At 44.7% G+C, this 14,807-nt stretch overlaps 1 protein-coding gene across 1 annotated transcript in view; it reads right to left on the reverse strand.

Moving 5' to 3' along the window:
- The window catches only part of P4HTM (prolyl 4-hydroxylase, transmembrane), a 179,974-nt gene that overhangs the window by 41,572 nt on the left and 123,595 nt on the right, over nt 1-14,807 (reverse strand). The window contains exons 6-7 of the mRNA XM_069206205.1: nt 5,748-5,933; nt 4,976-5,066 (exon numbers count right to left, since the gene is read on the reverse strand). Of these exons, the coding sequence (XP_069062306.1) occupies nt 4,976-5,066; nt 5,748-5,933 (277 nt within the window). The remainder of the gene's footprint in view (nt 1-4,975; nt 5,067-5,747; nt 5,934-14,807) is intronic.

The raw sequence follows: 14,807 nt of genomic DNA on the forward strand, positions 1-14,807 counted from the left end.
TTAAGGGCCTTCGGATTCATGTGCTGACATGAATCACAAGTCGAGACGTCGTGGTCGGAGCTCAAACACCAAAGGCAATCGGAATGAGGATCCGTCACCGACATCTTGCCTCCACACTCACGACAAGGCTTAAATCCAGACTTTCTCTGCGACATTATTTCCACAGAGAAAGAGTACGCAGCAAGATATACACTGTAACCGCAAGAGTAACAGTTGCTCCCTCGAAGATAACCGTTTCGAATGCACGGAAAAAAGGGAACTGACGTCCGCACGTCGTCGAGGACCTCTTATTGCCTGTATGACGTCAGACGGCGTCGCGTGCGAGACAGTGACGTCCTCGTCGACGTGCAGAGACTAGTAAGAAGATTTCCGTAGAATGCTGGCGCCATGGGAGTATTCATGAGGTGAGGAATCCACAGGTAGTTGTATCCATCAGAAATACAATGACAGTCATACCAATAATAGTATGTAACAAATAAACAGAGCTAATTAGCAGTATACAAAAGTCCCTATAAATAGAGGCTCACCTTATTGGAACAAATGTTGCAGCACCGCCTGTCCTACAGCTGCATTTTCCCGGAGTGGCGATTGCAGGCAGTAATGCTGTATGAATGTGTGGGTATCCTTCCACGTTGCAGCCTGGCAAATCTTCTCCAAAGGTATATCTGCAAACAGAGCTGCTGAGGTGGATACTGCCCTTCTTGAGTGTGCTCTGGTTTTAGGTGGTTTACCCACCTTTGAATGACAAAACTCGATTGCAGTGAAAATCCATCTTGTGACTGTGGCTTTAATAACTGTAGATGCCTGATGTGCATGACTATATGATACGAAAAGTTGATCAGATTTGTATGCAAATAGAATTTAAGGCATCTTTTTATGTCTGGAGAGTGAAGCGATTGCTCCACTGAAGTGACTGGATTGGGGAAGAAAGTGCAAAGAATGATTGGTTCATTTGGATGGAACTGAGTTGGCACTTTGGGAATTAATCGAGGATTCGTTCTTAAGAGAATGTAGTCTTTGGTGAACTGCATGAATGGTTCCTGTGTAGTGAAAGCTTGTATCACGCTGCCTCTTCTAGCAGAGGTGAGCGCTAATAACAACGCTACTTTCCAAGTGAGACATTTTAAGTCTTCTTTGTGAATAGGTTCAAATGGTGGTTTCAACAGCTGTGAGAGTACTTTATTGAGTCACCATTCCAGAGGTGGAGCTCTGACCAGGGTGGAAAACTCTGAATAATCCTTTTGGGTGGAAAACTATGAATAATCCTTTTGTGAATTTTTTAATTATTCTTTCAGAGCAAAGGGAATGAGAATGAGGTGACCATCTATATCTTGATATTGATATTGCTGCAAGGTGGACCTTGACCGAAGCATGCATCAATCCAGATTTAGCTAGAGCTAGGACCTATGGCAGTATCTGCTCAGGTGATGCTTGAAAAGGATGCATTTTAGATTGGTGACACCACACACAGAATCTCTTCCATTTGAATCTATACATTTTGTTGGTGGATTCAGCTCTTGCCTTAGACAGAATAAGCATACAGGGGAATCCCTAGGGGCTTTATATTTCTTGTCTACCCGGGGTGGCATTTCTGCCATTCAAGCCGGGTTCTTCATAATTTCGATCCCCTCTTCCCAGGTGTAGTCGAGTATGGGGATGGCTCTCACAGATTTCCTTGCCTGCTCCTTAAAGTTATAAAGGAAACAGTCAGCCTATTTGACCAAAGTTTGAAGGTGAAATTTGGTGGCTGCTCTATCTATCAAGTTGTGAAACCCTCCCTATGTCTTCTGGTGGCGAATCTGATGTATGTGAAGGTGTGGGAATAAGATATTCAATCCACTCATTTTCTGGAGGAAGATTTTCCTCAATTTCTCCTTCTACTCTTTCCTCGTCAGACGAAGAGGGGTCCTCTCTTGGTGGTGCTGCTATCGTTGGACGTGACGTAATTCTTGGAGTTAGTGGGGGAGGAATAGGTGGAGGCGTAGATGGTGCAATAGGCTGAGGAGGTGGCACCTGATGTTGTGTCAGGAAATCTTCTCTTATAGTCTTGCAGCATAGCTTGTAAGTCTTGTACTAAGAAGATCAGTAATTGTATCTCTCCTTGCTTTTTTATAATGATATTGATGTTCACAATCTCTCCTTTGCGGAGGAGCGTAATATTGATGATAGTATTGGTCATCAACCTCGTAGATGTCATTTCCAACATCCTGACATTTACCCAGGAGCTCAGGTGGACTATGTGTAGTTCCAAATGGTCCTTCTTTAATAGACTCCTCAAAATCCGATAGATGTGAAGGAGGAGCAGGAAAGACCTTACCTGGATGAGTAATGGATGGTGTAATTGTCTTTATGGCCACTTTTATTATCATTGTTGATGGTTCCATCAATGATGTCGTCGACAATGTCGTTAACGTGATTTCAGGCAGCGTCAGGTATTCTGATGGTTTTGCTTTCGACAGTGCCTTTTTTGGTGCTGTCGTCATAGGTGGTGCAGTCAACGGAGTTGTTGACGAAGCTATTGTCGATAGTAGCGTTGACGGTGGTGAAATCCTTGTTGACGGTATGGGCATGTCGATGTAAGTCGCCATCGAAGTTCCTGCCAATAATGGCCTCGTCGATGAGACGGTTACAACGGTCATCGGTGTCATCGTCACCGAGAGTGCTGTTGACGGTGAAGTCGACAATGGTTTAACAGTTTTAGACATGGAAGTTTTTCCAATTTTTTGAGATGGAGTCGTAGGTTGAGAAGAGACCTCCTCTGAGGAGATACGGTGCTATTTCTCCTTTATCAGAGGGTCTTTATGATGGGATCTGAAGGCCTTCTTACCTTCCTCAGATGGTATTCTGGAGGACCTCGCCCTCTTCCTTGACCTCCCTGAATTGTTGCTATCTTCTTCAGAAGTGGTTGTCTTTTGACTCTTGGACTACTGTAGCCACAGACGTAGCATGCCTTCTTTGTCTTTTAGGGTCTTTGTAGAAAAGGTTATACATATTTTATAGTCCTTCACCTGGTGACTGGGGTAGAGACAGTAAAGGTATTCTTTATGTGGGTTTTCCACATGTAGACATTTTCTGCCTCAGGACTTGCAGGCTCTAAATAAACCTTTTTAGAGGTTTCAGACATTCAGATGAGATAGTAATCCAAAGGAGTGAACAATAACTGAGCAGAGCTCAGGGAGACTCCCTTCACACGACGTGCAGGGAAAAAGCATCTCTGAGGAGTGTTCTACAGGGTGCTGTCACCTGACTGGTCATACTTCAAGTTTGATCCTTTTTTTAAAAAGACATGGATATGTTATTAAAGAGACTGGTCATTGCTATTGAGGCCTATGGTAATGTTATATACTGCTATGTTACGATACCGTGGGACTCCCACTTCGACGACGGGAAATGATTCAAGCATGTGACTCTATGAAAGATCCAATACTGGACAAGAGCTGTTTTCAACCCCAGCTGAAAAAGAGCTACAGTTGTAACAATAGATGACTGGATGGCCAGGACTCAAGGTAGGGAATACTGTTGGAGGCGGTCACCTAGAGGAGAGTACACCCAGCAAGAACTAGGTTCACTGTATAGTAAAGTATTAATTAGAAAGAGTCTAAGCCTACAGCAAAGGGCAATGCACCAAGAAGTGCAGAGAAGAGACTGAAGGAGAAGCAAGCCAGTACACACTTAGTTTTCCTAAATACATAAGAAGGTGTTTTACCTCCTCTCTGTAGCAGGGCTGAATGTCACTTGAATTTAAAAAAGGGGAGCTGAGGATGCACAAGTAATATTTCACTTCTTAGATTAATACTGATACACAAATACAAAATGTTTGGTTATGTTCTCTCTTTATCAAAATCCAGGATTCAAATATTAATGATCATTGTAAAGAAATGGCTCCCTGTTGCAGTTACCCCCCACTTTTTGCCTGATACTGATGCTGACTTGACTGAGAAGTGTGCTGGGACCCTGCTAACCAGGCCCCAGCACCAGTGTTCTTTCACCTAAAATGTACCATTGTTTCCACAATTGTCACAACCCTGGCACCTAGGTAAGTCCCTTGTAACTGGTACCAAGGGCCCTGATGCCAGGGAAGGTCTCTAAGGGCTGCAGCATGTCTTATGCCACCCTAGGGACCCCTTTTAAAATAGCTATTTGTGAATAACTTGAAAAGTATACATGCAATTGAAATGATTCAAAGTTCCTAATGTACTTACCTGCAATACCTTTCAAACAAGATATTACATGTTACATTTGAACCTGTGGTTCTTAAAATAAACTAAGAAAATATATTTTTCTATACAAAACCTATTGGCTGGATTTGTCTCTGAGTGTGTGTACCTCATTTATTGTCTATGTGTATGTACAACAAATGCTTAACACTACTCCTTGGATAAGCCTACTGCTCGACCACACTACCACAAAATAGAGCATTAGTATTATCTATTTTTACCACTATTTTACCTCTAAGGGGAACCCTTGGACTCTGTGCATGCTATTCCTTACTTTGAAATAGCACATACAGAGCCAACTTCTTACAATCATCATGAATTGTGTATCAAGGCGAGTGCACTTGTTCTAACAGTACCTTTTTAGAGTCAGATCAGAATAGTGACAAATTACAGAGGCCCTATCTCAACAGTTCATAATCTTCATACAATGGTGGGAGTCTGTATGAGTGAGACAAGTAAAGCATAACGAACCATATGAACAACACTTTACATAAGAATGTTATGATAACATCATTTATAAAATAATGTCCTTTTATTCAGGGATTCTTATATGTCCAGTAATAAAGGAAACCCGAGCTGGGAATATGCACCTCATCTACTCATGTCTTCCCCATCAGCTCAGAACTAAAAGACCCCTTGGAAAGCAGGGTCCGGTGAAACCAAATGTCAGAGAAATCCAGTGATGAATGTCTTCTCTACATGTAACAAACGAGCACATTAAGAAACAGTGTAATCCATATAAGAAGTCTTCTTTTTACCATTTCTTCATAGGTTCTGTTATCGGCGATAGGGAAGGTGGTCTCGCCTCCTCCAGTGACGTTATTTAGGTAGAATAGTACAGTCACATATCTAAAAAAACACAGAAACACCACTTGGAGTTAAGGCTGCGGGTCTAAATGAGCCTAGAGCATTTCTCATTTTAAATTAGCTAAAGTATAGGATTTTCTGCATAATGAACCTCTCATAAGCACTGGTGGTCGCATGTTCCTGGCGCACTGCTGGAGATAGGTCCTTTCTATGATGTAATGCCTGCCAAGAAGGTTAGAATTATTCTCCCAAGACTTCTTCCAGTGACGTGGACAAACACTGTGACAGCAATTCCACCCTGCACTGGCAATGTGGAAAAGCTGACACACACAGGTGCTGGAAATGTACCCCGCTAAAACATGGGAACATTTCCAACAACCACAAAATATGTCTCAGCAATGCTGAGTTTTCTTCCAGCACGTATAGTACATCTGTGTACGTCTTCATGTGCCCCCAAAAAAGGGGTACAACAACATATAAACTATGAACTGATTATACGCATCATGTAATTGAGTTGTGATTACAAAAAGAGAAAATTGCCATGGTTTTCTACCAATATTTTGAAAAAAAGTAACTCTATATAGGTTATTTAACTGAGGTGATGCACCAGGCACTATTAAGAAAATAATGAACTATAGAGTAAAAGGTATTGCAGGAGGGGACATAATTCACTTTCTTTGACCTCAGTGAGCCATTTCTCACAAAAGAAGATGAAGGACCTACCGGCACGAGGTCTCGAAGGGAGCCGTCTCATTGGTGACCAGTTTTGTATGACTGCAAGAGGTCTCCGGGAACACTGGGCCGCTGTCCATGTGTGCATGATAGTGGCCTCCTTGGTCGTATCTTACAACCTGCATGGGCTCACTGTTCTCCACAATAGCAGGTGGCAGGCGAGTTAACTTGATGATCCTAGCGAGGAAAGAAAACCCAACAGCTATTACTTCTGTGACTAGTCCTCTTTCTCTTTTCAAACATGTGTCCGTCTGTACCCATTTACCACAATACTCTTGTTTGATTAAACATTAGCACTCTACAGAGATGGCCACTAAGAAGGAAAATAAAAACTCAGAAAGGAAAAATTATATGGAAAACAGAGTTGCAGATGGCTCTCAAAGTGGGTGGAGTAAGGCGGTAGTTGGGTACCTTAGATCTGGCAGGAAGAACTTCCTGTGCCCAAGTATTGCTTATCAAAAAAAGTGTCTATTTCCTTGTATGGCTGAGTGTATAATCTCCTACTGCCGGATGAACCAATCAGGACTGAAGATACCCATACCACTCAGCGCTCTCTGAACTATTCTTTTGGTCAGCAAGATGCACTTCTAATTAGTACAGATACTCAGTGGCGGCTCCTCCTTATGAGCAGAGGAGCGTCACCCCCCACCAGCAGCAACCGCTGCAAACCAGGTTTATTATCCTTTCCTTGTGAAAGCGGTGGGGCCTTGTGGGGTGACCTGGACGAGGGGAGTGCACAGTGCACTCCCCTCAGAGCGCATGTGTGTTTGTCCGGCCGTCTCGGGCTGGCCAAACACACATGCGCAATAGGCTGTCTGCCGGGCTGGAGAGAGCCTGCACAGGCTCCCAGTCTGCCTGGGAGCACCCTGATTGGGTGCTCCCAGCCAATCCTGATGCTGCATTGAGCAACGTCAAGATTGGTGCAGGGCAGGCTGGGAGCCTGTGCCTGGAGCCTGCAGGAGAAGATCAGTGTGATGGTGGCGGGGCGGCGCGGGAAGGTAAGTGTATTTTTTTAATTTTATTAATTCTCCCCGGGTCCCCCCCTGCACCGCCCCACCCCCTTTATAACCTGTGATTGCAGATACCTCTGTGTCCATAGATGGAAAAACCCAGTCCAAGTTACTGTGACTACTTAGGATATATGCTGAAACTGTACTCAATAAAGGCAGTAAATTGTGTACTGGGGCCAGTGGGCGCACACCATGAGTCAGAGGCAGCTCATACTTCCTGTGCCCCAATCTCAAATGGCTCTTAATAGCTATACCCTTCTGCTTAGTTTTGTCCTGGTTACGTTTTGGACAGTTTCTTTGCCTCTGAGCAGTTTCTCTGGCCACTCTCTGCTTACACCTACAGGACTCACAAGTTGATTGTCCAGCTCATTGATTAAAATGTAACATTGTGGATCAATCACGTGAATAAATGGTAACTCAGTTAGTCCTCTTCTCTCTGTAACTCTCTCTATCCGATGGGGACATTCTGTAGACTCTTGAACGAAAATCTAGTATTTTTACCTCTTTTACTAGGTTCTTAATTTTTTTCACTGGGCAGTCTTCTTCCAGGAAGTTGCTATGGCTGCTTAGTATTCGTTTGTTTTACTTGCTTGTAGGTTTATCAGGCTCTCGCATACTGTTGCAACAGGAAGCGAAGCTCTATATGTGTGATACCACACTGGAGAAGGTAAAAAGAGCTCACATTGAAGCAAGGTAGAGCTGACGTCACACTGGGAGCTGCTTTTTAATGAGTTACTGTAGGAAGTTGGCTCTGTATATACTATCTCAAAGTGAGAGATAGTGTGCACAGAGTCCAAGGGTTCCCCTTAGAGGTTGATAGTGGCAAAATTAGATAGTTAGATAATTCTAATGCTCTATTTTGTGGTAGTGTGGTCGAGCAGTAGGCTTATCAGAGGGTAGTGTTAAGCATTTCTTGTACACACACAGGCAATAAATGAGGAACAGACAATCAAAGACTGAACTCCAGGCCAATAGTTTTTATATAGAAAAATAATGTTTCTTAATTTATTTTAGAACCACAAGATTCAAGATTTGAAGTAAATACATAAAATGCAAGGTACTCCACACAGGTAAGTAAGGAACTTTGAATTAGAGCAGTAACATACACAGTACAGGTTTAAATGGCAATAAGCTATTTTAAAAGTGGACACTGTGCAAAAATCAACAGTTCCTGGGGGAGGTTAGTTTGGTTAGGTTTTACAGGTAAGTAAAGCACTTACAAGTTCAGTCTCCTGGGCATAGGCAGCCCACCGTTGGGGGTTCAAGGCAATCCCAAAGTCACCGCACCAGCAACACAGGGCCGGTTAGGTGCAGAGGTCAAAGGAGGGCCCAAAACACATAGGCGCCTATGGAGAACAGAGGTGCTCCGTTCCAGTCTGCTAGCAGGTAAGTACCTGCGTCCTTAGCGAGCAGACTAGGGGGGTTTTGTAGAGCACTGGGGGGGGACACAAACAGGCACACAAAACACACCCTCAGCGGCACAGGGGCGGCCGGGTGTAGTGTGCTTAGTTGGTGTCGGGTTTGCTATAGAATATAATGGAGGGACCCGGGGGTCACTCTAGCGATGCAGGCAAGGCACAGGTGGGCTGCTCAGGCCAGCCACCTACTGGGCAAGGAAGAGGGCTGCCTGCTGGTCACTTCTGTACTGGTGGTTGGTTCCTCTCGATCCCGGGGGCTGCAAGTGCAGTGCTGTTTCCGGGCGTCGGGTCCCTTGTTACTGGACAGTCGCGGTCAGGGGGAGCCTTCGGATCTTCTCTGCAGGGGTCGCTTTGGGGGTGTAGGGAGGTCGGCCAAGGGTACCCACATCGTCATAGTCGCCTGGGAGTCCTCTCTGCGGTGCTTGTTCTCTGGAGCTTGAGCCGGGGGCGTCGGGTGCAGAGTGTGAAGTCTCACGCTTCCGGCGGGAAGAGTGAGTTCTTTAAAAGTTGCTTCTTTGTTGCGAAGATGTTGCTGTTGTTGAACAGTGCCACTGTTCTCAGGAGTTTCTGGGTCCTTCAGTTTCAGGGCAGTCCTCTGAGTCCTCAGAGGTCGCTGGTCCCTGTCGGGTGCCACGCTGTGCAGGTTCTTTGAGTCTGGAGACAGGCCGGTAGGGCTGGGGCCAAGTCAGTTGTTGTCTCCGTCCTCTCTGAGGGGCTTTCAGGTCAGCAGTCCTTCTTCTTGGTGTAGGTTGCAGGAATCTGATTTCCTGGGTTCAGGGTCACCCCTAAATACTAAATGTAGGGGTGTCTTTAGGTCAGGAGGGCAGTAGCCAATGGCTACTGTCCTGGAGGGTGGCTACACCCTCTTTGTGCCTCCTCCCTGAGGGGGAGGGGGGGCACAACCCTAATCCTATTGGGGGAATTCTCCAATCTTCAAGATGGAGGATTTCTAAAGGCAGGGGTCACCTCAGCTCAGGGCACCTTAGGGGCAGTCCTGGCTGGTGGGTGACTCCTCCTTGTTTTCCTTATTATCTCCTCCAGCCTTGCCACCAAAAGTGGGGGTAGTGGCCGGAGGGGTGGGCATCTCCACTAGCTGGGATGCCCTGGGTTGTTGTAACAAAAGGCATGAGCCTTCGAGGCCCACTGCCAGGTATTACAGTTCCTGCAGGGGGAGGTGAGAAGCACGTCCACCCAGTACAGGCTTTGTTCCTGGCCACAGAGTGACAAAGGCACTCATCCCATGCGGCCAGAAACTCGTCTGGTTGTAGCAGGCTGGCAGAAACTTGTCAGCCTAGCACTAGGAGTCGGACTGGTATTCAGGGGGCATCTCTAAGATGCCCTCTGGGTGCATTTTATAATAAATTCCACACCGGCATCAGAATGCATTTATTGTGCTGAGAATTTTGATATCAAACTTCCCAGATTTCAGTGTAGCCTTTGTGGAACTGTGGAGTTCGTATTTGACAAACTCCCAGACCACATACTCCTTATGGCTACCCTGCACTTACAATGTCTAAGGTTTTGCTTAGACACTGTAGGGGCATAGTGCTCATGCACCTATGCCCTCACCTGTGGTATAGTGCACCCTGCCTTAGGGCTGTCAGGCCTGCTAGAGGGGTGACTTACCTATGCCACAGGCAGTGAGAGGTTGGCATGGCACCCTGAGGGGAGTGCCATGTCGACTTAGTCATTTTCTCCCCACCAGCACACACAAGCCGTGAGGCAGTGTGCATGTGCTGAGTGAGGGGTCCCCAGGGTGGCATAAGACATGCTGCAGCCCTTAGAGACCTTCCCTGGCAACAGGGCCCTTGGTACCAGGGGTACCATGTACAAGGGATTTATCAGTGTGCCAGGACTGTACCAATTGTGGGAACAAAGGTACAGTTTAGGGAAAGAACACTGGTGCTGGGGTCTGGTTAGCAGGGTCCCAGCACACTTTCAATCATAACTGGCATCAACAAAAGGCAAAAGGTCAGGGGGTAACCATGCCAAGGAGGCATTTCCTTACAGTTACCAATGACATATTAGTCATATTAGAAAATCATGAGAAATAATTGGATGTCACAGAGGTACACAACAAAAATATTGATGTAACCCTATCTGGAACCCACAAAATAAAATGATGGACAGAGTGTTGAAGCTTATCAAACACTCACCCCTAGTCACAGATCTGGGTTGAATCCATTGTTATTTTGCTCGCCACGTCACCCCAGTTTGGACCCAGCCATGTGCAAATCAGTCTTGCCCCTGCTTCTCATGGGAACAGTCCAGCCCGAACTGCCAAGCCAGGTCATTCCTGGACTGGAAACAAGCATCCTGGGACCAATTTCGGGGTATTAACCCTCATCAGCCAGACTAGCTTGAATCCAGTGGTGCAGTGAGCAAGGGACCCACGTCTGGGCATACCCTAGGCATTTAGGGTGCACATAACACCACCACAAAATAAAATGATGGACGGAATGTTGAAACTTTTCAGACACTCACCCCCAGTCATAAATCTGGGTTTAATCCATTGTTATTTTGCTCGCCACATCACCCCAGTTTGGACCCAGCAGTATGCAAATCTGTTTCAACTCCACTCCCCAATGGAACAGCCCGGCTTGAACTGCCAATCCAGGTACTCCCTGGACCGGAAATATTATTCCCGTCCACAAAATGTATCATACGTCATACAAGTTTTACCCATGTCTGAGCTTCTATCTATGCCATCATTCAAGAGAATCCTTGTCTGCCCAACTTTGCTGTTCCCCAAGAGTGAAGCTGTAAATAGCAGGTCTCAGCATCAGCGAGTCCACTTGTTTCAGTGGAAAAACCTAAACACAAGGACTGTCAATTGCTGGCGAGTTATATTGTCTCCCTGCCTCATGTACTCTTGTGGAGTGTTGTAAGCAGTACCATCAGACATTTGCAGATTCATACTGTAGAAGTAATTTGGTCAAATAGGAAGCAAGGTGATTCTTTTCCTATTTCTCAACATTTTTCAGAATATCATAATCCAAACGAAAGAATGTTAAAGTTTGCTGGTATTTCTATACAGAATGATCCCAAAGAGGAGGAAATCTGGAACTGAGACAATTACAATCCTGAACTATCATCCTGCTACCTCTTATGAAGCTAGACGGACTCAATACAGGTGAACGGTTCCTTTATTATTTAAAGTTATAATTGCGATTGTCATTGTATTACTGATCTATTGCTATAAAATATTTGTTTTTACTTCTATGATGAAACAGTAACAGCTTCTGGAGTGCAGGTCTTGCTATCTATTTTCCTACGTCAATGAATTTAATTATATTTTCTATTTGGTTTCTGAATGGAGCACAAAATTACACCATCTGGGATTTATGTATTGTTTAATGTTAAAGTGATATATACTTTGCACGGTGTCTGTAGCTTACCTATTTGTAACTTATATGCCTTCCATTTGGCATAGGTTAATGATATTCACGATATAAACTGTCACGCCACTTTGCCGTTGACGGTATCCACGATTAATAGATATAATCGTAGGATAATGTATCTTCAGCTGTTTGTACTTTATATGCTTCCCATTTACTATAGGTTGAAGAGTATTGTGATACACACTACTACACCATATTGGCATTGGTGGTACTGAAGAGGGTCGAACATCACTGTACATGGTGTACACCTCTGTGTGTTTCCCTGCACAATTACAGCACATGCAATGAGATCCACTGGTACTCATCAGCTCCCTTTTAATGCAGTTAATTGTAAAGGATGGCACCTGAGCCAAATGACCATGTTTAAAACCGAGGGTCTGCGTGTGTATGGATCACCTTGAGAAAGCCGCAGATGTAGGAGAGACTTGGCAGCCACCACTTTTTCGCACTTTGTGAATATATTGAGCACTTGGTTATTATTGGTGACCAATAAAGGCTACATCTGTACCTTATGAGCGTTGGAGTACTGCACTACAGATATGTTTGAACCTACATGCAACACCACCATGTAAGACAATAATAACTGTATTGGTGAAATACAGACTGGACTATGCTAATGGGATGTTTTTTTTCTGAAAAAAACCCTACAGCATCTGCATAATCCTGTGACCAAACCACTCGGCCTTATACCCTCAACAACACCACGTTTCACCGATGCTCTTGGGACTCTGCAGGCTTCCGGCGCGAAAGTATTCTTCATTCAAGGCACTACACCTCTGAAGTTCAAACCGTACCAGGCTTGTTGCACTCTGCGATCGGCCTCTATTAATTTGGTCAAAACTGTTGTTCCAAAGAAGCAGCATGGAAGGGTGTGTTTACTGGTCAAGGCGCTACACCTTGAATCTTGGACTTTCTACAGATCAGAAAGAATCGGACATTCTAGAAAACAAGCTGAAAACATAACTATTTAAGTGGTAACCTTTGCAGTTTTCTTTGTCTCTGGCTCTAATACTAGCACCCAATATGCTCTTTTCTGAGCCAAGGGGGCTAGATCTATCTGAAAGAAGTTATCAGGTCCTTTTGAAGAAATGATAGTGCCATCCAAGTGCTTTCCCTTACCCCTGTACATTCCCTAAGGCCTTAACCTCTACCTAAACAGAGTGCATCTGAGCTTTGAGCACCTTGGAACACTTCTTTCATAAGAACCTAGACCGCCCTCCCCCTCTCCTTGTGCAAAATGAGACAGAATGTCTCCTGGCTGAGTTAGATACTTGGTAAGATCAACAAATGAGGGCACCTGGGGTCCCCCAGAAAGAGAGAAGCTCTCCACCATCGAGAAAACACTATTCCATAAGAAATTAAGATTTCAGCATTGAGACAATCTTCCACATTAGAAGCAAATCCTTCTGTAGTACTTGGAGCCTGCGGCAGGGTTAGCATAGCAAGAGGACACCTCATTTCAGGGTGGTACCGCACACAGCATCCTTGTACGCGTCCCGGCAGGGGGAGAGCGATCTCACATACATTTGAGACGGGTACTGACGTAACTAGATCTTGGGAAAGTCACCTTACCCCTGTAGATCAGTTAAAGAAAATACCGGTCTCTAAACTTCACTTTAGCATGTACTGTTTCCAACTTGCTCCTCTCTGTTTCACAGCTTGTGTTACAAAGTTGTGGTACAATAGTTGTTTGTGGTTTCTGTCAGTGGCGGTTGGTGAAGTTTGAGAGTGGTGGGGCTGGGCTTGGCCCGGGGTGGGGGGAGGAAGAGGTTCACATTGTGGGGGGTGAGGAGCATGGCAATTTTTGGGATGCTAGTCACCATTTCAGTGTTTTCAATTTGGCACCAACCCATTTTTCTAAGTACAATCCATGTTATTTCCACATTATTGTGGGCTACTTAACACTGATCAGCGGATGGGGGCTAGTGAAGAATCAGCTTTCCTTTGCAATATTACGTGATTACTTTAGTACACCCACTACATGTTATCCTATAGAGTATTATGTGCACTACATTGGTTAGCATGGTTTTAAATCACATATATCATGTTAATTGTACTGTCTGTTTTTACACCAACACTAAGATGGTGTCTGGAAAGAATCTGTCTCCCTGGCCACACAACATGTTTGCACTAATGGATGAATCCATCACTGCCCCCTAAACATGTTAATGGGCAGTTTCAACATATACCGTGTTTGGCATGTTTTTTCGGCCATAACTGTGCGCACACTTGGCACCTTGCCGTGCAGGAGTTTTAATGGGTTTGCATGCCCTTTGGGGACTTCTGGCCCAGCGTTCACTATATCTGCTCTGTGGCTGGTTCAAGGGAGAAGCCAGAAAATTGAAACACCACACACTTCGAACAAAAGCTCTTACTATATGGCACCAAGCAAACAAAGCAAGTCATCACATCCCTTCCCAAAAGAGCGCTCCTGTTTTAATTGTATCCATTCCCCATTTCCTCCTTCCATTCGCCTGCTGATATCCACCATTTCATTCTGTCATTCATTCTTTCATCCATCATTCAGTCTTTCACCATTCTGTCCGAACACCCATACATTTCCTTCTATCCATTCATCTCAATATGTAGCCATCAAACCTATCCATCCATGCACCTATCATTCATCCATCCTTTCACACATCCATCTTTTCAGTCACTCACTCATTCATCCATCCATCCACCCTTTCATCAATCCATCGACCCTACCTTTCACTCATCCATCCGTTATTTCCCTCATCCATCTATCCACCCTTTAATCCATTTATCAATCCACCTTCCCTTTCACTCATCCATCCATACTTTCACTCAGCCATCCTTTCACTCATCCATCCATCATTTTATCTCTCATAATCTTTCCATCCATCCATCCATTATCCACCTATCCATCCACCTTTCACTCACCCAACAATTCACTCTTTAATCCATCTATCTACCCTCCCTTTCACTCAACTATCCATTTTTTCACTCATCCACCCATCCACCCTTTAATCTATGCATCAACCCACTTTCACTCATCAATTCCTTCTTCTACTCATCCATCCTTTCACTCATCTGTGCATTCCTTCGTTCATCCATCTATCCACACTTTCACTCCATCCATCCATACCATCACTCAACCATCCATACCTTCTCTCATCATCCATCCACCCTTTCACTCATCCACCCATCCATACATTTACCCTTTCACCCTCTCTTTCATTCATCCATCCATTTTTTCATGTA

The sequence above is a fragment of the Pleurodeles waltl genome, chromosome 9, assembly GCF_031143425.1.
Source record: "Pleurodeles waltl isolate 20211129_DDA chromosome 9, aPleWal1.hap1.20221129, whole genome shotgun sequence".
Classification (NCBI taxonomy): Eukaryota; Metazoa; Chordata; class Amphibia; order Caudata; family Salamandridae; genus Pleurodeles; species Pleurodeles waltl.